This window comes from Microtus pennsylvanicus, chromosome 8, assembly GCF_037038515.1.
Source record: "Microtus pennsylvanicus isolate mMicPen1 chromosome 8, mMicPen1.hap1, whole genome shotgun sequence".
NCBI lineage: Eukaryota > Metazoa > Chordata > Mammalia > Rodentia > Cricetidae > Microtus > Microtus pennsylvanicus.
This window is the reverse complement of record NC_134586.1, coordinates 27,234,249-27,257,886: the sequence shown is the minus strand read 5'-3', so window position 1 is coordinate 27,257,886 and position 23,638 is coordinate 27,234,249. Positions and strand designations below refer to the sequence as shown.

The window sequence follows — 23,638 nt, the reverse complement described above, 5'->3', positions numbered from 1 at the left end:
GTTGCCGCCTTTATTTTATAATAAAGGGTTTCTCTGTGTAACAGCCGTCACTGTTCTGGAACTTATGTACCTTGAACTCAGAGGCCTCTGGGGTTAAAGGCGTGTGCCACCACCCACACCCAGTGCCCATTAGTGCATTTTCGAGTCGAGTAAATTCGTATTTAAACATTGACAGAATTGTGGAATTGACAACTGAGATTACTGGTAGATAAGCCTTTCATGGCTGTAATTGGCAAAGGCAAAACTCACATTGATGGTGGAATTCTCATTATACTACATGGAATTTTTTTTTTTAAAGATTTATTTATTTACTATGTATACAACATTCTGCCTTGATGTATGCCCACATGCCAGAGGAGGGCGCCAGATCTCAGTACAGGTGGTTGTGAGCCACCATGTGGTTGCTGGGAATTGAACTCAGGACCTCTGGAAGAGCAGCCAGTGCTCTTAACCTCTGAGCCATCTCTCCAGCCCCCTACTACATGGAATTTTAAAGAATTTTCTTTTGACTGAAACCTTTGAATGAAAAAATATGGGTTATGGGGGTAGCCACTGCATAATTTCTCATTTAAAGAAATGGCAATCGGGTGATAGTGGTGAATACCTTCTTTCAGAAGAAGAAGAAGTTCAAGGCCAGCTTCACAGAGAAACCCTGTCTCAAACCCATGGCATCTCCCCCAAGCAAGGAAATGATCCAAGGAATAGGTTTTTTTGTTGTTTGTAATTTTACATGTGTTTTGCCTGCACGTACGTGTACATGCATTTGTAGTATCCATGGAGGAGTTAGAAGAAGTTGTTAGATTCCCTGAAACTGGAATTACTGTTGGGGGTGAGCCGCCATGTGGGTGCTCGGAACTGAACTTGGGTCCTCTGCAAAGGCAGTACACACTCTTTAACTGCTGAGCTCTCCCTCCAGCCCCAGGAATAGGTTTTAAGGAAGCGACTACTCTTAACTGTACCACCCCAGTAGTTTAGTTTTCTTTCCCCAAATGAACAATGAATTTGTAATTTTACTTAAGCTGAATTTGTGGTTTTGTTGTGCTGAATCCTTATAAAATATCTTTAATTATACTATATTTATTGTGCATGAAGAAATTGGTGCTCTCTTTACACCATGTGGGTCCCAGGAATCAAGCCAAGACCATCACGCTTAGTGGGGAGTGTCTAATATTGGAGCAGGGCCAGACCTGTCTGTGGGGAGCTGAGACCTCAGATACTTACACAAGTGTTGACTGACAGCAGTTTGCCACATGCCACCAAACTTTGATTTTTCATTTTATAACAGCTTGATTTTTAGGTTAGAATAAAACTACTGTTAAAAGTTCCCAAGGGACAACAAATCCAGTTATAAGTTGTACAAAATTCAAAATAAAGCCATGGAGAATAAAACGCATTTTTAGCTAGAAATGACACCCCACAGCTCAACAAAAGCAAGTTTGGTTTATTTGAATGGTTTCATTAAATAAGTCTACAAAGGTAACAAACTGAAGCACAAAGCGCAATCTTACAAGAAGCGCAACACCCGGAGTTAGTGCAAAATGTACAGTTAACGGCTGCTGAGAAACCCCAAGGTTTGAATTCAGTTTTAAACAGTGTACATTGTTAAATAACGTAAGGAAAACATTTATAATTCGCAAAGTTCTTTTTAAATGTGGAAAAAGGTACTCAAAGTGTACTATTAACACAAAAATAATTTAAACAGTTCAGTAGCACTAGCTCGTTTCTCTAGGCTTCAGTTATTTCATCCACAGGAGGGCAAAAAAAAAAAAAATCAACAGTAAATAAACTTGTGAATAGGGAAAAGACCTCAAGATGACTAAAACCAAAACCAACAACATGCTGCATCTGGCTCCCTCTACCACCGGTACAAAGCACTCTCACCCATCCTACAACCCGTTTAATTTCCACTGCGCCTCTTACCCTCTCCCAAAAGGAATAAATGAGTCAACACTTTGGTAGCAGGATCTGAAACAAAAACCATGCTCTTTTCACCTCCCTCTCCTCAAACTTTCAGCTTTCACGTGTATCTTTTGGCCTAGGCCAACTTAAAAAGAACAGGACTCTTAAAGAAAGAAGGGTGCAGGTAGCCAGTGTCTAGTGTGTAACTCCTGGGATGTGTCAATGAGGTTGGAAATGTGTCAGTTCCCAACTCAGGGTCAAGGAGGAAGCACCCAAGAAACGATGACTTCTCTCTCCACATTCTCAGAGTATTCAGATCCCAAACAGCCAATTAGGTATTGACAGAAAACTGCCTGTTACAACTAGGTATAGTACTAGATAATACTGGTTGGTTGTAGTTATTTGGGAATATGGGTATGAAACTGTGAGAGTATTAGTTCTAATACAGAAGTACAGGTGGCACAGATTCTGACTGTGCAACCATTTGGACACTGTAGGAGAAAAGGGTAGGAAAGTTAAGAAGAACCTTTTCCTACAATGCTTAGAAAGTCAGAAGTGGGTCCATTTTCCACAATACAGTACTTCAAGTGGAGAAATGTGTGGTACCTGTACAAGAGGTGGGAACAACCAAGCAGGTTTCCTTAGAACAACATTTTCCATCTTTGACTTGGCACTGCCATCCTTCCCAACTTAGAATCTAGCCCGCTCCCTTCTCATTTTGTTGAATTTCTTCTAGGTTTTGTTAATTCACTGGCCAGGCATCACTTCAAACAAGCTTGTCCCTCCGGTCCTTATCTTTCACAGCTCATAACCCTCATTCTTTCTGAAACAGAACTTCGTTTTCAACCCGATGCCAACTTCTCACTGTGCTCATCTCACACCTGCTCTAGACAAAACTGTTTGAACAACGGAAAAAAAAAAACAACAACAACAACAAACCCACTTTCATTTTCCCTTTGGCATATCCACTGCTGGGGTCATATGGACCTAAGATTTCTTTCCACATACCCTTTGGTGACCTGGGGTCTGGTAAGTTGATGCTAACAGCAGAAGCAAGAGAAGTCCAAGGCACTAAAATATCCAGCAAGCAATACTGGGAGAACAGAAGTATTCAAGTACAGTAATTTATACAATTTTACATTCACATTTATTTATCTAATACAATGGAAATACAAAGGAAAAAGTTAAAGTGTCTTAATAAGTAATGGACAGAGCTAGCTTTTTTTTGTGTGTGTGTGTGAACCTTTTAAACCTTTCAAATTTTACTCTTAAAACTAATGTTGTCCAACAACATTTATATATCACAGTGTTTCCACATCAAAACTGATGGCAAAATTCATGTCCTCAGGGAACGTAATTGTTTTCCCTAATTGCTAATGCTGCAGTCAAAGCTGCTAATATCTTGCTTAAAGCATTAATGACCTATATAAGAAAGGGTTGCAACCCCAGTCCCCTGGTATTTTTCACTAGGTTGTAAAGGAAAAAAAAGAAAGTGGGGGTAGGGATCAGAGTGGGAGAGAACCTTTTTGTCTTAAGGTATGCATTCTTGTGGGAGTAAAGAATTTGGGGCATATGTCAAAATTAAGAGCTCTACCCCACTCACAGATATATATGGGGTTTGGCTTACATTGAGCTCTTGGGGTGATCTGGTAACAAGGCTCTCTTCTAGCTCTAGGCCTTACTGGTGGGTACAGAAACAGGAAAGCAGTCTCAGGCAAACCCCTCCACCAGAAAGCTGCTCTTTCTTCTTTTTGAACTCCAACAAATGGAGAGGGAGGGTGGTTCTCCATTCTAAGGGCTCAAAATGGTATTAAAAACATTCCCTTCTGGCAAGAAATAACCAGTTAAATGCAGCACTAGTAGTTAGTATATAGGCTACTTCCCCAACCCCCCAACCCCCAGCATTCCATTTCCTGCCCCCAAATCTATTTAGTTAACATCTTCATGTCTGACTAAGTGGTCCGCAGATTGGAACCTGGGGGATTGCTGATGGACTTCTGCAAATTGCTGATGTTGAAATTCTGCAAGGAAGCAGTTCCTACAGGTTGGAACTGGCCAAGTGGCTGTGGCGCTGGGCCACCTGTTCCACTCCACTGAGTGCCAAATGGGGCAGCTGGAAAACCATACTGCTGTGGGGGGCACATGGACTTGGTGAAGTGACCTAGAGAGGTAGCAGATGCTGCAGAGATGGGGGCTGAGCCACCCAGGTTTGAGGTCATGGAAATGCACAGCTGCCCAGGAGCAGAGAACTTCCTTGCCATTCCAGGGCCCTAAAAACAAGAAAGAAACAACGACAATTTGATGTAGGTATAATACCAAGAAAAAAAATGTGTGATAACTACAATGCTGTTCTAGAGCTTGAGATGTTTTAATCTTAGTGTTAGCAAAACATAACAAAGCCTCCTGCAAAATTTATTGGCTCTATGTTTAACAAGGAGAGAAAACTTGGGTATGAGATGTGTGCATATGTGACAAGTGTATGTGTGCACACACAGGTAGTGTAGGATACTGAAAGAAAAGGGTACCAAAGTGATTGTTACTTTATTTACTCAATAATGTTAGAATCCATGGGCTGCTGAAGAAGGTGGTGGTGGCAAGGATGGTGTACCAGTGTTGGCAGTCCTCAGCTCATCTGTGTGTTGGTAGTCTGGCAAGTTAGGAAAAGTGGAAGACTTACCTCATAATTCATGTGTCCTTTGCTCCCTCTCCTGCCGGTAAGATTCATGGCATCTCGGGCCCAGTTGTCTACCAACTTGTGCAGGTCATCTGTGAATGTGCCCTTCCTACTGGAAGTCATGGCAGGTGGCTGAGCCTGGGCAGCCTGGCTACTCACTGTTCCCCCAACAGTATTTGTGCTGCTGGTCCCTAGAATTGCAAGCAACACAGTATTAGCATTAAAGGGGATCTGGGATATGACTCTGGGGAAAGGGGAAAATGTAACAGGATAATGAATGGCAAGCCACAGAATGGGGAGAATAATTGGGAAGCCATGCAGGATAGGAAGATACCAAAGTTTTATTTATCTGTTTGCTTTTGCATAACAGGTAATGAAAATGGTTTCATTTCCATAGCTTGTAGATAAGGCTCAACAACTTGGGATGATGGAAGCCATGGGTAAAGGCTTCTTTCAAAGCAACCTGTAATACTGGGACTGTCTGCCAGTGCTCTGTTCCCAGCACTACACTGATGAGGGAGTGATATGGTCCACAAGGCTAGCTGCTATGGAACTTTGCAGAAAGCAGGGCCAAAGAAGTACTGTGTGCTGGGTAAGTTAAAGTAGTACAAATGCAGAGATCAGTGCTTGCTGTGGAAAGATGGGGTTCCCAGATCATGTAGATACTGTGGCATTCTTTAGTCAATCTTTAACAAATAGAAGTAACGAGACACCGCATGCTCTGTTCAAAACATTTTTTTTTCTCACCTGGAACCACAAATATAAATTTGTAAATATAAACTTGGAAAAGAGTCAAGGCCCCAACTTTTCTCAATGTCCCATGAGCAAAGAACTGAGATTTGGCAGTGGGGAAAGATGTGCCTGAATCTCTCAGGTCCAGGAAGTTAGTTTTCTTGAGGACTTGTCTTTTAATTGGTTCAAGGAGTCTTATCCCTTCTCCCCACTCTTCCCAATGGAACAAGCACTCCTGGGTAGAAGCAACAGGAAAATGCAGCTGAGGCAGGGGAGGGGAAAGGAGGCATAGAGGTTATGATGAAGGAATTCTATTTCTATAGTTTGATGAAAAAGAAGGAGGAGTCTGTGTCCTGCCTGATTTCGGCTCAGCTGGAGGGCACACTGAAGGTTATTCGGAGAGGCAAGTTTTGGGGAAGAGGGAAAGAAGAGTCACGTTCTCATTTTTGTTTATATCCCCCTTTATTGTCAGACTTCACATTTACTACATAGTAAAAAAAGGTTACCAAAGTAGTGAGCCAGGAGGCCCTACTATCATACTCAAGGAACCCTGGGACTAAGTGCATGCGTTTTACTGTTTTCAATGCCAAAGCAGCACACCAGAGCACAGCAGCACATCTGAAGCAACCCTATCTACTACCGCCCCCTGCAATCCTGTTTGTGCCAAAGGGTGTATATTTTATCACCTAAGGAGTGGCCCACCAAAGCATAAAGCATGTCTGTGCTAGAGGAAAGCTAACTCAGGTGAAGCTGCAGAGTGAGGATGCTCACATGCTTCTTCTGGTCACTGTGGCAAGACATGAATTACCGCATCACATGGTGTCTGCTAGAACTGCAGGGGATCATTATCACACACAGCGTAAAAACTGAGTAAATTCACCTCAGTACAGGAAACCAAGTGGGAGAATATAAAAACACAAGAAACATCTTTCCTTGAATAGCAAATGTGGGAAAAGGTGCAGTGGGAAGAAAGCACAGGCCATGAGGATGGGCATTCACAACAGTGAGGAAACCCAAAAAGCGAGCATGTGGCATGCACAAGGACTAGCATCCTGCTGGATGACGCGCCAGATGATCAAAACAATAGAAATATCCACAAGTGAGTAGAGCTGTTGGTGCCAAATGAGAAGCCAAGTCAGGGTGAGCACTGCTTATACAGAGAGCTCATGCCAGAAGTCACACTTCTCTAGTCTGTTGCTAGTTGCTCTTGATGCTGTGAGGGCCCTTTAAAACCAAATGCCATTCACTTTATTCTACATTCCTCAATAGTGGATTCTTAACATGAGGTTTACCTTATAAGGGAGAGTCACCCCACGGTTAGCCTTATTTGCTGTAGTTTCTGACTGTAAAGTAGGATTAGTAGGCTTTCTGCAGAGAGTGCTAACTTTTAAATCTTTTCAGTCCCCCTGAAAGCTGTATAGATATCCCTAAAAGTAGATTTTGTTTCTCTAAATTCATGTTCTGAGTTTCTCCTACCCCTACACTGGCAGGTTATAAGCCATTATGAGCCACACTCATTCTAACACTCTAGACTCTTATAAACTGCTAGTATTAATTTCTTAGCATCTGCATTTTATTTTAATGAGAACCCCCTAGGCTAAAAAGTCAAGCTCTATAATCAAGTAGCATTCCTCTCCCCTGTAGCTGAGCACCAACTTCTACTGAGATACGCAGAGGATGTGAGGACATGGCCCTCTGTGTACACTTAGATTACTGTTGAGTTTTCAGTGTTGATGAACAGTGGTGGAGTGGAGGGCACATGCTCACTGACTCAGAGACTCTTTTCTGTACAGAACCTAGGCTGCCTCCATCTCCCCATTCATATCCATGGATGTCATAGATACAGACTAACACAGCTGGACTCACATGAGAGAACTGACTATGAAGTGGTTTCTCAATCTGGAAGTAGTAGCAGTAATAAAATATAGCAGCAATTAAGCACAATAAGGTATATTATCGGAAAAGGGTGCAAGGGATAGATGAAAATTAGGAATCAGGGAGTTATGAGGCTTCATAGTTTAAAAGAACTCATGGCTTTGCAATCAGGATCAAAAGTAACAGAAAGAAGATAATTACTACAGAGCTGGTTGCAAGGACAGACTTTTTTCACCATCTTCCCTGAAGCACAAAGAGAGAGCAGTGTGTTAAAGAAGTATCAGTATAATCTTTATATGAAATCTCCAAACAGCACATAGAAGCCCAGCAAGAGAAAGCAGGAGGGGACAGATGGGTAGGACCTGGCAGCCCTAGATGAAGAGACAAGTCTAGGGACAAGTCTAACTGGCTGTGAGTGTTAACACAGTTGTCAGCTGGACTGTGAAGTCTGGATGACAGATGTTGAGCTTTTACACCTCATCTTTATTTCTAAAATGAAATGTGACATTCTGGAGGGAGGAACAGGTCTAACTGCTTGAATTCCAAATACCAAGCAGTACTTCCATTGACCATGTCCTACTTCCTGTTTCTCCTGCTGGGTTGTTAAAAAGCATTTAAATCAGTACCACTGTTACGCTTTAAGTTGATTTAAAACTGGCTGTTTTATTTCCACATTCTAGACACACATTCTCCCCCCCCCATCCATATACCCCATCCCTTCCAGAATTTTAAAAGTATGTGGAAAACAAGCAACCTTTAAATATAGATAGAGCATTAAGCCAAGCCGTGCTTCCAAACTATTTTGAGAAGATAGGATTAACATGTCCAAAACAAGTAACGGACCATACCCTTCTTCCAAACACCCGTTTTCTTTATATATATATATATATTTTAAAACATCTGCCTTCTAGGATTTGTCCAGCAGTTTTGCATGCCCTATCATCATGCACTTTCAACAGGTATAGGTCTTCATTTAGACTCAAAGGGAAGTGGTAAGGTTTACCACTTCTAATCATTTTCAGATCAATACTGCCTAAACTTAATAGTATGCTGTAAGACACAGAATTAAGTCAAATGGTGGGTAGGTATCAGACTTCACAGAAAGAAGCTCTGGTTTGCCTTCTTTCTTTTCAGACATATCAGATTGTGGATCACAGGACTGGGCACATTTTACTGCAAAATACCCATCCTATTATTAATGTCCTTTCATCTTTTTAGCTGGACATACAAATTAAATGTTTTTTCAAGTGTGCTAATAACATGCATAGTCTGAGCTAGTCTAATCAAAAAAACTATTGATAGAAGTATACCCAAATCATGCATGCTTGGAAACTATCAATATGGGCAATGGCTTCCAGCCACTTTGTTGAAGAGCTCAGCCCTGGACCACTGGCATGTGTGGGAATGTGGTAAAAGAAGGCTGTAGGTAGAACCAATCCATGACTAACATGTCAGTGAGGGAAACAGGTTAAATCTAATACACAAAGGTACAAGAGAACAAAGCAGAGTGTAAATTCTTCCCACCATGAAGAGGCCAAAGGCAATCTGAGTCACATACAGAAACACTGATGGCTTTAGCACATGCATTTAAAAAGCACTTTAATAACCACACCAGAAGTTTGAGGCCTTAACTGATTGTCATCCAAAACTCTAACAAAGTTCTTTTTCTTTCTTGAGTTTTTTCTTTTTAAAATTTTTCTTCCAATAAAGACTCTGGGTACCTACTAATACCAGACAGGTTTTTGCTAATCACAGGGAATTGAGAGTTTTCTAAGTAGCAGCTGTTTCTGTGGACAATATCTTATTTAAACTGTACAATAGCCTTAGGAAGCAGGCACTGATTTCACTCCTTACAGGGAGAGGACAATACAGCGCAATTTGGTCCTGGGCTGCCACTTTCTTCTTAAGATTTGTTTTTAATTCATGTGTATGGGTGTTTTGCTTGCATGTATCTTTGTGGACCATGTGTGTGAAGTGTCCCAAGGTGAGAGTGGGTGCTGGATACCCAAGAACTGGCATTATAGTTGTGAGCTATCATGTAGGAGTTGGAAACTGAACCTGAGTCCAATGGAAGAGCAGCCAGTGATCTTAACTGTTGAGCCATCTCTCTAGTTCCACATGTACCTTTTGTGGTTTGTGCTTTTGTGAGTGGGTACATGTGGAGGTCAGAGGAAACCTCAGGTGTCAGTCTTCATGAACCACCCACAGTCTTTTCTGAGGAAGGGTCTCTCATTAGCCTGGAGCTTGCTGACATAGTTAAGCTGATCTGCTCATGAGACACAGGTTCTTTTTTTCTCCAACTTTTCTAGTACTAGGACAGCCCAACTTTTTAACTTAGGTTGTAGGGTCAAACTCAGGTCCTCAATCTGCATGGCAAGTATTTTACTGAGGTATCTTTCAAGCTCCTGCACCTTATTTTAAATCAGAAAATGATGAAGTTCTACTAATACTTAATATTAAATGATAAATTTCACTTGCAGGTACTTGGCTTTGGTCTTTAAAAGCTGGGCAGTGGTGCTTATGCCTTTAATCTCAGCACTTGGAAGGCAGAAACAGTAGGGTCTCTGTGAGTTTGAGGTCAGCCTGCTCTACAGAATGAGTTCCAGGACAGCCAGGATCATACAGAGAAACCCTGTCTTGAAAAAACAACAATAACAAAAAAGCTTTGTAAGATAACTATACTAAATGTTCTTTGAACTATTTAATCTCATGGAGTTGGTAACAGAGGTGAAGAGATTTCTAGCATCTCTTTAATCTGCACATGTTTGGGCTTAACTGAGATTTCAATTCATATTTAAAAGAATGGAAAACAAGGTAAGCTTTTACCTTCCATCAGGATCATGCATCAGTGGTCAACATGATTCCTGTCCTTTTTTTAAAAAAAATTTTAATTTTGAGATAGGGACTTGCTACACAGTCCACTCTGGCTTCAAATTTACAATCTTTGCTTCTCCCTCCACAGTATGGGAATCATGAACACCACCACTCCTAATGTCAGGGCAATGAGACAGCACTGAGTATGATTGTGTATTGCAGTCTTAATATAGATGCTAATATACAATAGATCTAAAAGAGGCAATTCTATCTGGGAGTTAATTTAAAATCTATAAAACCCACTGCTGTCTCTGTATCTTTTTCTATAATTAACACAGGGACCCAAACTTCTGAGGGTAATATTCAGCCAGGCCACTGAGTAGATGAGATATAAAAGAGACAAATGAAAATGGACTGCGTGACAATCAGATCCAAAGCAGCAGAAAAACAAGGACAAGGAAGGAGTAAAGGTGTTACACACAAAGAGCCAAGCAGGGCGTACTCAGAAATCGGGTCCTCCTGCCACCAGGTTTGAATGTCACCTGCTCAGATGCACAGTTAAACTTCGCACAGCCTGTGAGAAGGGAAAAGGAAAGAACAGAGAGGAGAAGAGACAACACAACTACAAGATGTTAGCGCTTGAGGCTGGAGTGGTGACACACTGGATGGCATGTGGAAGAGGGAGATCTATAAGGAAGTCAGTCCATCTGTTGCATGAGACAGACACCAAGCCTCCCCCATTGGCAGAAATGAAGCTTTTTTTATTTGGAACAACGTTAACAACTTTGTGTTGTTTCTTACTAATTACTCCCATTAGCTGGGGGGAAAGGAAGGAGGGAAATTGAATGTCTAATTTCTATGAAATTGTGCTAGAAGCACTTAATTATCTGTAGGTCTGTCCTCCAATTCCTTTCTACCCAGACACCCAATTCATTACTTTTGTTTTGACTTTTTTGTTTCACTATTACAGCCCAATTTGGCCTCAGCCTCATGAGTACTAGAACTAAAGGCATGTTCCATAATGCCCAACTTTCCTTTCAATTTTAGTTTTATTCTTTTATTTTTTTATTTACGTGTATGAGTGTTTTGCTTGAAGATAAGCCTGCACACTGTATGTATTGCCCACAGAGAAGAGAACAGATCCCCTGGGGTGGCTGTGAGCCTTCGTGTGGATGCTCTGAATGATCTCTCCAGCCCCTCTTTCCAATTCTCACATAACTTTCAGTTTCAAAAGCTCTCTGTAACAGTAATGTTATGAGCAACAAAACCAAAACATTATTTTGGAAAGTAGAATACGGATTAAAAATTTGATCTTAGGGTACTCCTCTCGTGGGAGTCCCTCTAACTTTCTGGAATTTTCTTATTTTTTTCTTAATAAATCTATGTCCACAATGGACTAAAAAAATAGATTTTAGCGTTAATCATTTTAGTATGCTGCTACCATGCTTAGAAGTTTAAAAGCAGATTGGGTAGGGCTGGGCAGTAGTGGCACAAGCAGAAGGATCTCTGTGAGTTCAAGGCCAACCTGGTCTACAAGAGCTAGTTCTAAGATAGCTAAGGTTGTAACACAGAGAAATCCTGTCTCAAAAAAAATTAAAATTAAAAAAAAGCAGATTGGCAAAACAAACAAACCAAAAACAAAACAAAACAACAACAACAAAAAAAAAAAAACCAAAAAAAAAAAAAAAACCAACTAGCAACGCCTCAGAATTTAGTCCACAAAATCTTGGCTTAGTGTTAAAGGTTATGGTCTAAATCATAAATAAGTTATAATTCATACAGGCTGGACATGTAATAATCACCCTTTGAAAAGAAGCTATTTCAGAACCGAGTTTGATGATTTATACCTATAATTCTAGCACTTGGGAGGCTGAAGCAAGAGGATTGCTGGGAGTTCAACATTAGCCTGGACTCCACAGTGAGTTTCAGAACAGTCTACTCCAGGCTACAGAATGAGGTGCTGTCTACACAACAAGAACAACAACAAAACAACCCAAACATCAAGAAGCTATTTTACCACGTCTGAATCAAGGAGGTCAGTGACTCTAATCATTATGCAGCTTTCCTGCTCAGTCTCTTTCTCTTCAGCTGATGACAGAAAGATACTGACCTTGCTTTTGTTCTAAGTATGGAAGTATTTCTATTTTAATGTTTCTAGGCGATGGTGGTCACACTTTGAATTCTTACCTTGACCTGGAGCAGAAAGGCTTGGTACTGAAATGGCACCATCACTGGTGAAGGCTGAATAGAGGTTGTCACTGGAAGGAGATGGCTTAAGAGGCTGTAACAGCTGGTTGTGTCCAGTCTCTGGGGTGTTGCCTGGGGGGTGGAGGGTCTGCTGGGGGTGTAAGACTGAAGTTCCACTCTGACCAGACAGGTTACCTGGTGAAAAATATAGAGGTTTGAAGAAACATGGAGAAGGAACTAAGGATGTATTTCAATTCACTAAGCAGCCATGAAATACTGGGCTTGATTCAGCACCACACAATCCAGGTGTGGTAGAGTATGTTATAATCCCAGCATTTGGGAAGTATACGAAGAATGATCAGGAATTCAAGGTAATCCTTGACTACACAGTGAGTTTGAAGCCAGTCTGGGATTATCTTCAATCAATCCATCAACCAACCAATCAATAAAACATCAAGAAAGAATAAGAAAAAAAATACATTATATAAACTTCCTAATATATTTATTGTTTCTGATTCCTTTCTCTTGAGTGGTAAATTTAAAAATAAAACAAAACAAAAACATACAAACTAATAAACAGACAAATTCTTATTGATATGAAGGTGAGAAGCAATAAGATGTTTATAGATATAAGGCTATGTATAAGATGATGCAGAGCTCACTAGCTTGGCCAGAATGAAGTGTAAACTAAAACATGCAATAGATATGAAGATTCCATTTCTACTTCCATAGTTACATAGATATTAACACTGACTAATTAAAAAAAAAAAAGCCTATTTCTAGGGTCAAAAGAGGTTCGAAACACACCAGGTATAGAAGAGCCAAAGTAGGAATATTGGAAAGTCAAACTCCTAAAAAAAAAGACACAGGGGGGAAAGTCAAAATCCTTTGAAATTTAATTAAAAGTTAACAAATGTTCAACAGGTTATGAGAGAAAGAAACACAGAATGGCTGACTAGACTTGGCCCAGGGCTTCTTACCTGAAAGCTGTGGACTTTTATTGCCCAATGAGCTGCTGCGACTAGATTTACTGCCTTTGCTTTTGGTAGGTCTCCTTCTTCTCCCTGACAGAGGAGCAGCTGGGGGAATAATGACAGCTGGAGGAACCTTGCCCAGTTTGGTATACAAAGATTCAATTTCCTGTTTCTGGCGACTCTGCAGGTCCTGAATTTCTTTAAGATGTCTATAAAAGATAACCAAATATGGATAAAAATATAGCCACTATTGTTCAAGTAAGAGTTAAATAATATTCCTAAATCTTCATTCAAGTGCTTATGTAGCTATCAACCCTTTTCTTAAATGTGCTGTGAGATTCTAGTTTGACAATTCATTTTGCTGATCTCTATATACAAGGCACATTTCAGTAAACTCTTAGCCTAGATAACAGCATGTTAAAGAAAAAAAAAAAACTGAAGCCATACAAAGCATAGGTAAATTTGTTACTGTGATCCAGGTGATTAATAAAACTATAAACATAATTATACATTATAGTGCTATTATTAGATTCATGTTATATACTAACAAACAACCAAGAGTCCTTAGTTATTGACAGAACTGAAGAGATGGTTCAGTCATTAAGAGCACTTTGTCTTCTTGTAGAGGACCTCGATTCAGTTGCCAGCACTCACATCCCAGCTAACAACCATCTATGTAACTCAAATTTCAGAGAATGATACTGTCTTCTGTCCTCCACGGGCACCAGGCATGCACATGGTACACATATATACATGTAGGCAAAACACTTGTACACATAAATAAACATCTTTCTTTAAAGGTGTCACTAACAAAAATAATGTAACAATATAATGGTGCTAAGGAACCCCAAAACTAGAAATGCCATAGGTGCTGATGAATACAGGATAACCCAATGAAAGATGAATCAGGTAATTGTAGCTTTTATGTGTTACTTTCTGTTTAAAAGGAATGTGAGATCAGAATCTGTATTGAAATGCTTAAATACCAGACTTGAGATACAATATCTGCCACTATTTTACAGGGAAAACATTACTTACTTTTCTCTTAGTCGTCGAAGCTCTAACCTTAAGTCTTCATCTTCAATGTCCGACTCATTGTCACTACTCATGTAAGAGGAGTTGAATGAATTACTAAGGCTCTGACTTAGATTCTGGAGGGGAAGGCTCTTTGAACACAGGTGAGGCGGAGACTGTGGACTACCTGACCCATCCTCTGCACCCCTACTAAGAAAGGCAGCCTCCAGGTCAGAAGAGGGCCCGTTCAGATGGGAAGGCTCTGCCAGCTCAGGCTTCTCCTTCTTTGGTATCACAACAGGACTAACAGTTTGTTCTGAATCTCTGAAAGGAGGAGAGGTCACTGGTCCCTCTTTTTTGAGTTCTGTGACCTTGTCCTCAGTTCTTGAAACAGAGAAACGACCTACTTTGTTTGCTGTAGTTGTCACCTGAAAACGTCCAACCTTGGTAGGCTGCCCAGTTTCTGACTTTGCTTCTGGGGCAGGTGTTTTCTGGATGCCATCTGGCACATCTAAGGAGATGCCAGGAATGGTTATTCCATTAGGCTCTGGCTTTACCAGGGTACTCTCTGGACTACTACTTGAAAGAACTGATGACTCTGATGTGCTAGATTCAAAATGAACCGACTTTGTATCTTCTGACCTATTTTTACGCTCTTTCTGAGCATCATCCGTTGTAACTGAAACCTGATGGAAAAGAGAATGAAGTATGATTAAAAATGATGTCCCTGGCTGGGGTAGTGGCAAATAACATTAATCCTAGCACACCAGAGGTAGACAGATCTCGGTAAGTTCAAAGTTAGTGTATTCCAGGCTTTCCAAGGCTATATAATAAAACCTTTTCTGAGAGACAGACAGACAGACAGACAGACAGAGAGATAGAGAGAAGAAGCAGAAGAAGCAGAGGAAGAGGAGGAGGAGGAGAAGGAGGAGGAGGAGGAGGAAGAGGAATAAGAAGAAGAAGAAGAAGAAGAAGAAGAAGAAGAAGAAGAAGAAGAAGAAGAAGAAGAAGAAGAAGAAGAAGAAGAAGAAGTAGTAGTAGTAGTAGTAGTAGTAGTAGTTGTTGTTGTTGTTGTTGTTGTTGTTGTTGTTGTTCTTTATTTGTAGCTTGGACAGTCAAAAGAAGGATTGCTTCTGGTATAACTCAGTTGGCAGAATGCTTGCCTAGTATGAAAGAGGTCCTCTGGTGAGATCCCTAGCACCAAGTAGACCAGGGTTGGTGATGCATGCCTGTTATCCCAGCACACTTGTGGGCGGGGTGGGACAGGGGATGAGGGTGAAAGAAGGATCAACTTATTTGCCAGTGAACCAGTGGAATTTCTTTTCATAGTCTCGTCAATCATTGTAAAGTAAACTAAACACCACTACAGAGACAGCACATCAGTACTGAGATGCACAGTCTCAGTGCCTGATGAATCAATGATTCATTTTTACCTCTCATGTGAAACAACTCAAATTCATGTCTCAGTCAAATTATAAATAACAGGCTACAGGATCATGAATGTTTCTTATGAATAAATTATATCCAACAATATTAAACTTCAGATTCGTGACAAGGCTTGTTCATCATATAAACTCAATCCATTCCAAACTCTTAGAAGTTTGTGAATTAAGAGTTATCACCTATAATTCCCAACTCCAAGGACTATCACCAAAATTATTTTGAAGTGGTTGTGAAAAGTTTCATTTGTACCATGAGCCAAAAAACTCACTGGTTAGACCAAGTAGGGAAATAAAATGTAATATCATTTGATGTTGAATTCACTTGAGGACTGAATCCTAAGAAAAATATCTTAAATATGTAAACTATTTTAGGCATAAATATATAATATTACTTTTCTTAGTGTGTTGGAAAATTACTCTCATTTTATTTTTACTTTGAAAAAGGACCTCACTAAATTACAAGTATAGACTTGAATTCACTCTGTAATCCCAGGAAGACCTCCTGCCTCTGGTTCCCAACCAAGTATCTGGAAACAAAGCCCATGCCACCAGGTTTGGCTAAAATTTTATTATATACCTTGGCCCCAATAGAGATGACCAAAGCAAGGAAAATGATCATCTTACCTGAAATCGTCCCATCTTAACAACACCAGCTCCTAAACTAGTTGCTAGGGCATGGCCTTCAGTGGCTTGAGAAACAAAAAGACAGAAGCAAAATTAATATTTCTTTCCAGTTTCTTTGCAATCCCATCAGAAATATGATATTAAAGATTCTTTTTCCACCCTTCAAGACTGTCTGCTACTTCAGGTTGACCATAAACTTGATCTTTCTGGGACAGTCTCCCGAGTGTTGGAATTACAGGTGTGCAAAACAGCTAAAGATTTGTTTTTAAAAATTTTAGTTATTACTATGGTTTGTTTATGATGTCTGTATGTGAGTATGGGCATGTACATGTGAGAGGAGAACTTTTATGACTCAGCTCTCTATTTAAGCAGGTTGTCAGGCTTGTGAGGCAAGTGCCTTTAACCATTGATTCACCTCACCAGGCAAGATCAGTTCGTTCGTTCGTTCACTCGTTCACTCACTCATTAATGATTTTCAAGATAGGGTTTTTCTGTATAGTCCTAGCTGTCCTGAAACTCACAGAGATCTGCTTGCTTCTGCCTATCGAGTGCTGGGATTGAAGACGTGCACCACCAACGCCAGGGCAATTTGTATTTTTAAAAACACACACATAAACAATTTATTTATTGTGTGTGTATATGTATGCACACTTCACACAAGTATGAATGTGTGTGGAGGTTAGGATGACAACCTGTGGCAGTTGGATCTCTTTTCTCACCTCATGAGTCTTGAAGCTCAAACTCAGGTGGCAGCAGGAATTTCTATCTGCCAAGCAAACATACTTGTAGGTGGATGCTGCTTGTTCGTTTCCCAGCCACCCAGACCCAAAATAATCACACAGAAACTTTATTATTACAATACTGCTTGGCGTATTAGCTCATGATTCTTATTGGCTAGCTCTTATATCTTAAAATTAATCCATTTCTATTAATCTGTGTATTGTCACATGGTGGTGGCCTACCATTAAGGCTCCGTCCGGCATCAGGCATCTGTTTCCTATAGCAGCTACATGGCTTCTCCCTGACTCTGCCTACTCTCTCTCTATCTTTCCCAGCCTGGCTATATTCTGTTAAGCCATTAGCCGAAAGCAGCTTATTAACCAATGGCAATAAAACATATTTATAGCATACAGAGGGAAATCCTACATCACATACTGGCCTTTCTTGATATTATAGATCGGTGGACTACAACTTTAACAGATATTACTAAATTGACTATCAGAAGCTTTCTCCAATGATACTGAGAAATGCTACTGCTTATAGTTTTGTTTTGAATTTTTATTAAGTTATTTTCATATCGCATGTCTTTAATCGCAGCATTTGGGAAGCAGAGGCAGACAGATCTGAGGTCAAGGCCAGCCTGTGAATTCCAGGACAGCCAGGGTTACACAGAGGAACCCTGTCTCAAAAAACAAAACAAAACAAAATTATTTGTTTGTATCATTTGTCAGTCTGTGTTGAATTTTAGGAACTCTTTATATTACACAGTGAGACCTTGTCTCATAAAACAACAAAAAAGTATTTTTCTATTCTTTTACTCAAATGTTATTCTAAAAGACTACTACTGCCTACTCTGGGCTGTGTTTCAGATTTAGTAACTCGTTCCTAAATTAGAAAACTTTGATTCTGCTTACTGCCCATTTTTACAAACACATTTTATTGAAACACAGCCAAGCTCCTCCATTTATATATTATGAGTTACTGTTAGTTTGAAGTATGATTTTTAGAGACTGGTGACCTGAAAAGCCTTTGAAAAAAAGTTTCAATTGGGCATGGTAGCAAATGCCAGTAATTATAGCACTCAGAAGGTGGAAGCAGGAGAATCAGAAGTTCAAGGTAATTCTTAGCTATGTAGTAAATTTCAGGCTACTCTAGGCTACATAAGGCCCTCCCTATTAAAAACAAACAAGAAAACAAACCTTAAAAACAAACAAACAAGAAAACAAACAAAACGGTTCTGGACTCTGTTATAGACAGTTGAGAGGAAAAGGATAAATCTGTGTTCTATAGTATTTCAGGAGGTTTTACTATTTTTTTGAGTGTGCCTCAACTACACAGAAAAATAGGTTTATGATATTTTCATACATACATACACTTTTATAATTTTATACTGATATTTTCTGTAGTGATATTTTATAAAGTTTCATTTAGAATTTTAACTTGACTTGGCTTTTCCAACTAAACTGTATTTCTACACAGTGTTACAACTGTAGGTTACCTGTAAATTGACTACCCTCCCTCTTTCTTCCTTTGAGACAGTGTCTAGCTTTGTAGCCAGGCTTACTTCTGGCCTTCTGCTCAAAATTATTCTGCCTCTGCATACTGAGTGCTAGGATTCCAGAGGCACACCACTACACTTGAGCTCAAAAACTACTTTTTATAAATCTACTTACATTTTAAAATTAATCTCTTATAGCAAGGTTCTTGCCTAGCTAATAACAAATGATTTTATGCTATGAAACCATACAATGCTTATTATATGTACTTCTTCACCCCAATAATCATTCAAGACTCATTAATGAACTAAAATTTCCTGCTTTAGATACTAGATAACTAATATTTCCTCCTCATTCAGGAAACCACACAAATGTTATATATAATAGTCTAAAGTGCACAACATTCTCAAAATTGTATCTTTAAAAAGTAAACAGTCAGGCAGTGGTGGCGCATACCTTTAATCCCAGCACTCAGGAGGCAGAAACAGGTGGATGGATCTCTGTGAACTCAAGGTCAGCCTGATCTACAGAGTGAGAGTTCCAGGACAGGCTCCAAAGCTACAGAGAACCCCCCTCCCCTCCGCTCTCCTTCCCTCTCTCTCCCTCTCCTCCTTGTGTGTGTGTGTGTGTGTGTGTAAAAACTGTATCAATTATCAATTACACATAGAATTTGGCTTGATAAAATGAAAGTAAGAAGGGGTATCTCACCATCCTTTTGAGGCTGTGTTCCTGCTTCTGTAACTGCTGTTGAAGCCATCGTGGACACAGGCTGCAAAACACATACACACAGATACCACAGAATCTTCAGTTTTAATCATTCTTACAACTTTTGCCTTGTCACTTTTTCTCTGGTCTATGTAAAATGGCAGAAAGATAGTATATATGAAGAGATACTTTTGTTTAGTGTAGTGTTTTTTTCTTTTACAACCTAAAGGTCTATATCAAGAGGCAGCTTTTAAGAAGAAACATTGGATCTTAATTCTTTTCAGCTTTCTCTTACTTACTTAACTCTTTACTACCTTTTTACTCACAGAATTTAAAAAAGAAAAAAAAAGAGTGTCAGCAGAACCAAGAAAAAGGCATTGGATTCCACAAAGGCTGAGTTACGTACCTTTTCATATGTAAGTTTATTTTTTTATATCACTTGTCAGTCTGTGTTGAATTTTAGGAGCTCTTTGTATTACACAGTGAGACTTTGTCTCATAAATCAAAACAAAAAGTATTTTCCTATTCTTTTTCTCAACATCACTCTAAAAGACTACTACTTCCTACTCTGGGTTGTGAGCTGCTAGGAACTGAACTGTGGTCTTCTCCAAGAGCAGGAAGTGTACTTAACTGCTGAGCCATCTCTCCAGTCCCTTTAACAAGATATTTAAATAGTGTAGTTTAGATATTTACTGAAATATATGTTTTTTTTTTTTTTTTTTTTGGAACAGGGTTTCTCTGTGTGTTGGCTGTCCTGAAATTTGCTTTGTATACCAGGCTAGCCTTCAACTCTGATCCCCCTGCCTGCCTCCCATGTGCTCGGATTGACGGCCTGTAATACTACAGCCTGGTTGGAAAGTAGTTTTAACCAAAATATTGTCACAGGCGTTTAACCTCTTCCAAAGCTTAAATACAAAATTAGTAAAATCAATCTGCAATATAATCTACCCAGAGGTAAAGAAGTAAAACAAAATAAGCATCTCTGATATCTTTTCCATAGTTACATGGGGGGTCAGAGTTATTTAATCTTTTAATAGTCTGCGCCATTTCTGCTGACAATGACTGAATAGGAAGAATTAGGTATTAATCATCTATATTATAGTTTGTGCTCTAGAAAACAATTCGAAGAGATTTTTTCAAGGCTTTAAAAACTTACACCAACAGCAGATGTCACGGTAATAGTCTCTGGACTAAGTGTTCTTCTCAATTGAGCATCAAGATCTTCTAATGGTTGCTGGGACTAAACAAAAAACAGTTACAGTACGATAAGTTGTTTAGTAGCTTTAGTCACTATATATAATTAATTTACACATAACACATTATTTTATGCTTTAGATCACAACACAGTATTTGCCGTAGTATAACACGACAATTTATCAGGTTGTCAGTCTATCAGTCCTTAGGGATTTATACTTTTGTAGATTCAAAAATGATCTTATCTTCTATCCTTAATGTTAGGGAATTTACTGTCTTCTATCTAAAAACACATTCTGAAAAGTGTATCACCAATTGTTAGATTATTTACCAGTCTCATATTCTTTCTTTTTTAAAAAAGATGTTTCTTTGCTGTGTAGTTCAGGCAAGCCATCAAGGTACAGTAATATTCCTGGCTTAGTCTTGTGGGGGCTTTTACTGCATTGTCTGGCTCTTAATTTCATACATCTTTCTGGGAACTGCTTTTGAATAAGACAGCACTGACACATTCAGTCATTATCAAGGGTATTCTATCCTTCAGATTTTAAGATGTGTATTTCCTTTTCTCACCGATGACAGTAAGGAGGTACTATGCCTCACTGGTGTACAACTCAAGTGCCTTCTACCTTTGGTATAAACTTATCGTTTTTCTTTCCTATATGCAGACTTTTATGCATTAACTCCACATATTTCTCATTACACTTTATCTTCCCTTAGAAATTTGGATGCTAAATTATGTGTCTTACTATGCTTCCCAGGTTGTTCTCAATTCCTGGGTTCAAGTGATACTCCCACACCATAGTGCCAGGCTTCTGAATACATGTTTCTAATGAAAAGCAGGTAAAAAGTTCATTCCCAATTTATAGGCTTTTCCATTACACATCCTTTTCTCTTGAAATTTTATGGCTGGTCTGGTAGAGTGTGTTCTCTGTTGGAGTTCATACCCTTGTAGCAAGTTCCTTACCCTAACATATCTATAGAAAATAAGGAACAAAGTAGTAGAAATAAATTCATACTGGATTTCTAATGTAAGTAATGTGTCATAATTTTCTGACATATAATTAAAAATGAATTACAAATATCATTTCAAATTTATTTGCTGTCTCATATCAGAAGCTTTTTCATGTTTACAATGGATTCAGAACAAGTGCTTTCTTGATGAGAATGTCATTTAAAGCATTGGTAGCAGAGCAGTAGGGAAAGTAAAACTAAAATTTATAAGTAGGTATAACTACATGATACATCAATTATTTCACTAATGAAAGAAATACTAAACACATAAGGAATTACTCATGTGGTTTCCACCCTTCCCTCTGGACACAAACTTGCTTTGTAGGCCAGGTGTCCTCATACCCACAAATCTTTTGCTTGACTCACCCAAGTGGTGGAATTATACACCTCTTCTACCAAGACTGCTTATGCATGGCTCCTTTCTTTAAATAGAATGAACACTGAATTTTAAGAAAGTAAAAAACTCTCAGGGTGGGGTAGAAGGGCTTCAGAGATTTTAAGAATGCTGACTTACGAGTCTCTTCTAATTCAGAACTTCTAGATAAAATTTGACTACATACAACTTTTTATTTCTACAGTGGCTTAGAAGCTTTACCTTACTTTTCTTTCCCCACTCAAAATTTCATTTTATTTGTGTGTGTGTGTGTGGTGGTGGTGGTGGGCTTATATACATGCATGTGTGTAGAAGCTTGAGGTTGACATCAGTGTTTTCTTTGACTGCTTTCTAACCCAGATCTACCTTGAGGCAGATCTCTCATTTGAATCCAGAGCTTGCCATCTGACTAGTATAGTCAGATACACTTTATTATTCATTCATTTGTTTGTTTGAGGCAGGGTCTTGCTGAATGGCACTGGATGGCTGGAACTCACAGATTCACCTAAATGCTGAGATTAAAAGCATGTGCCACCATGCTGGCCTGTCAGATAGTTTAAAAGGATGGTATTAAAACACAGCCAAAAAACAAGGTGGAAGCCAAGATTATGTAGTGGAGAATTTATACAAATTCTGTGAAGGAAAGCAGAGGCATAGAAAATAATCTGCCAAATTAGGGGCACCTGAGTTAGAGAAGGCCCAGGAAAAGGTGTCAGCTGCTCACAGGATAGAGTACCAGCTGGAAGTTCAGGACCCACTGGTGGCACCTATAATAATGAGGGAAAATTCAAATCCATGAGACACCATTGGTAAAGTTATATACTAAAAAGAAAATTACTAATTTGAATGCAGAAGAATGAAATGAAAATGTGTTTAGTTATGGCATACTTCTATCATTTAAGTTATATTCTCTAATCTGTCCTAGAGGACATCATAACTAAAGACATTATAATGAGTTATGATGGGTAACAAAAGTCCTGGCCACCCGGGAACTCACTCTGTAGACACCAGTTTGGCCTCAAACTCACTGAGATTCACCTTCCTATGTCTCCCAAGTGCTGGGATTAAAGGTATGCACCACCACCACCCAGCAAAGAAAAAATTCTTTATAAGATGTAAAGTCAGGAGCTGGAGAGATGGCTCAACAGTAAAGAGCACTGGCTAATCTTGCAGAAGACCTAAGTTTGGTTTCCAGAATCTGTATGGAAGCTCACAACTCCAGTTCTAGGGGATTTGATCTTGGTGGGCACCAGGCACCAAGTGCCACACAGATACACAAAGGCAAAACATTCATACATACAAAAACAAGCCTTAAAAAAAAGCAGTACATCAATAAATTTGTAAGCCACCACATTTAAGAAAAAAAAATAAAACAAGACTTTTCAAAGAAAACAAGCAGGTTTAGAAATAAACAAGGGTTAAGGCTGATAATAAAAGGTAAAAAATGTATTACTGTCAAGTAATTTGTTTTGTCTACATAAAGATTATACAGATGGTACCTGACTTAGAATGGTAAGATCAAAAACCCTTTTAATTTATAATAGAGAAATATCAATAAATATTCAGTAAAAACTGTACATTGAATTTTTTTTGGTTTTGAGATAAGGTCTTGTAATATAGGTCAGGATAGCTTGAACCTGTGTTAGGGTTATAGGCATATACTAATACATTTTAGTCAACTGTTAGAAGGATTACAGGTATACCACCACATCTAGTCAATTTTTGGAAGGTGTTGACCAGGTTAGTCTCAAGTGAGTCTCCCACTTCAGACTCCTGAGTAAATGAGACTACAGGCACATGCCACCAGAAAAATTTCTAATTCTGCTCTATTTTCAGGATAGCAAATTATGGTATCTCTTGACAGCAACAAACTACAGTTGTCAGTCATCCAAGTTATTACAAGA

At 39.2% G+C, this 23,638-nt stretch overlaps 1 protein-coding gene across 15 annotated transcripts in view; it reads right to left on the bottom strand.

The window, feature by feature from the left end:
• Positions 1–1,421: 1,421 nt before the first annotated feature.
• Wnk1 (WNK lysine deficient protein kinase 1) overlaps positions 1,422–23,638 on the bottom strand; it is a 116,104-nt gene continuing 93,887 nt past the window's right edge. For 5 of the 15 annotated variants that reach the window (XM_075982954.1, XM_075982953.1, XM_075982943.1 and 2 more), the window contains 9 exons: positions 22,418–22,501; positions 20,313–20,396; positions 19,160–19,220; positions 16,236–16,300; positions 14,194–14,855; positions 13,162–13,364; positions 12,182–12,376; positions 4,577–4,764; positions 1,422–4,169 (listed from right to left, as the gene is read on the bottom strand). In XM_075982954.1, coding sequence (XP_075839069.1) covers positions 3,852–4,169; positions 4,577–4,764; positions 12,182–12,376; positions 13,162–13,364; positions 14,194–14,855; positions 16,236–16,300; positions 19,160–19,220; positions 20,313–20,396; positions 22,418–22,501 — 1,860 coding nt within the window. In that variant the 3' untranslated portion in view covers positions 1,422–3,851. Of the gene's footprint in view, positions 4,170–4,576; positions 4,765–4,785; positions 5,690–7,381; positions 7,424–10,475; positions 10,569–12,181; positions 12,377–13,161; positions 13,365–14,193; positions 14,856–16,235; positions 16,301–19,159; positions 19,221–20,312; positions 20,397–22,417; positions 22,502–23,638 lie in introns of those variants that run through there. The other 10 variants (XM_075982938.1, XM_075982947.1, XM_075982950.1 and 7 more) reach the window with 8 other exon arrangements.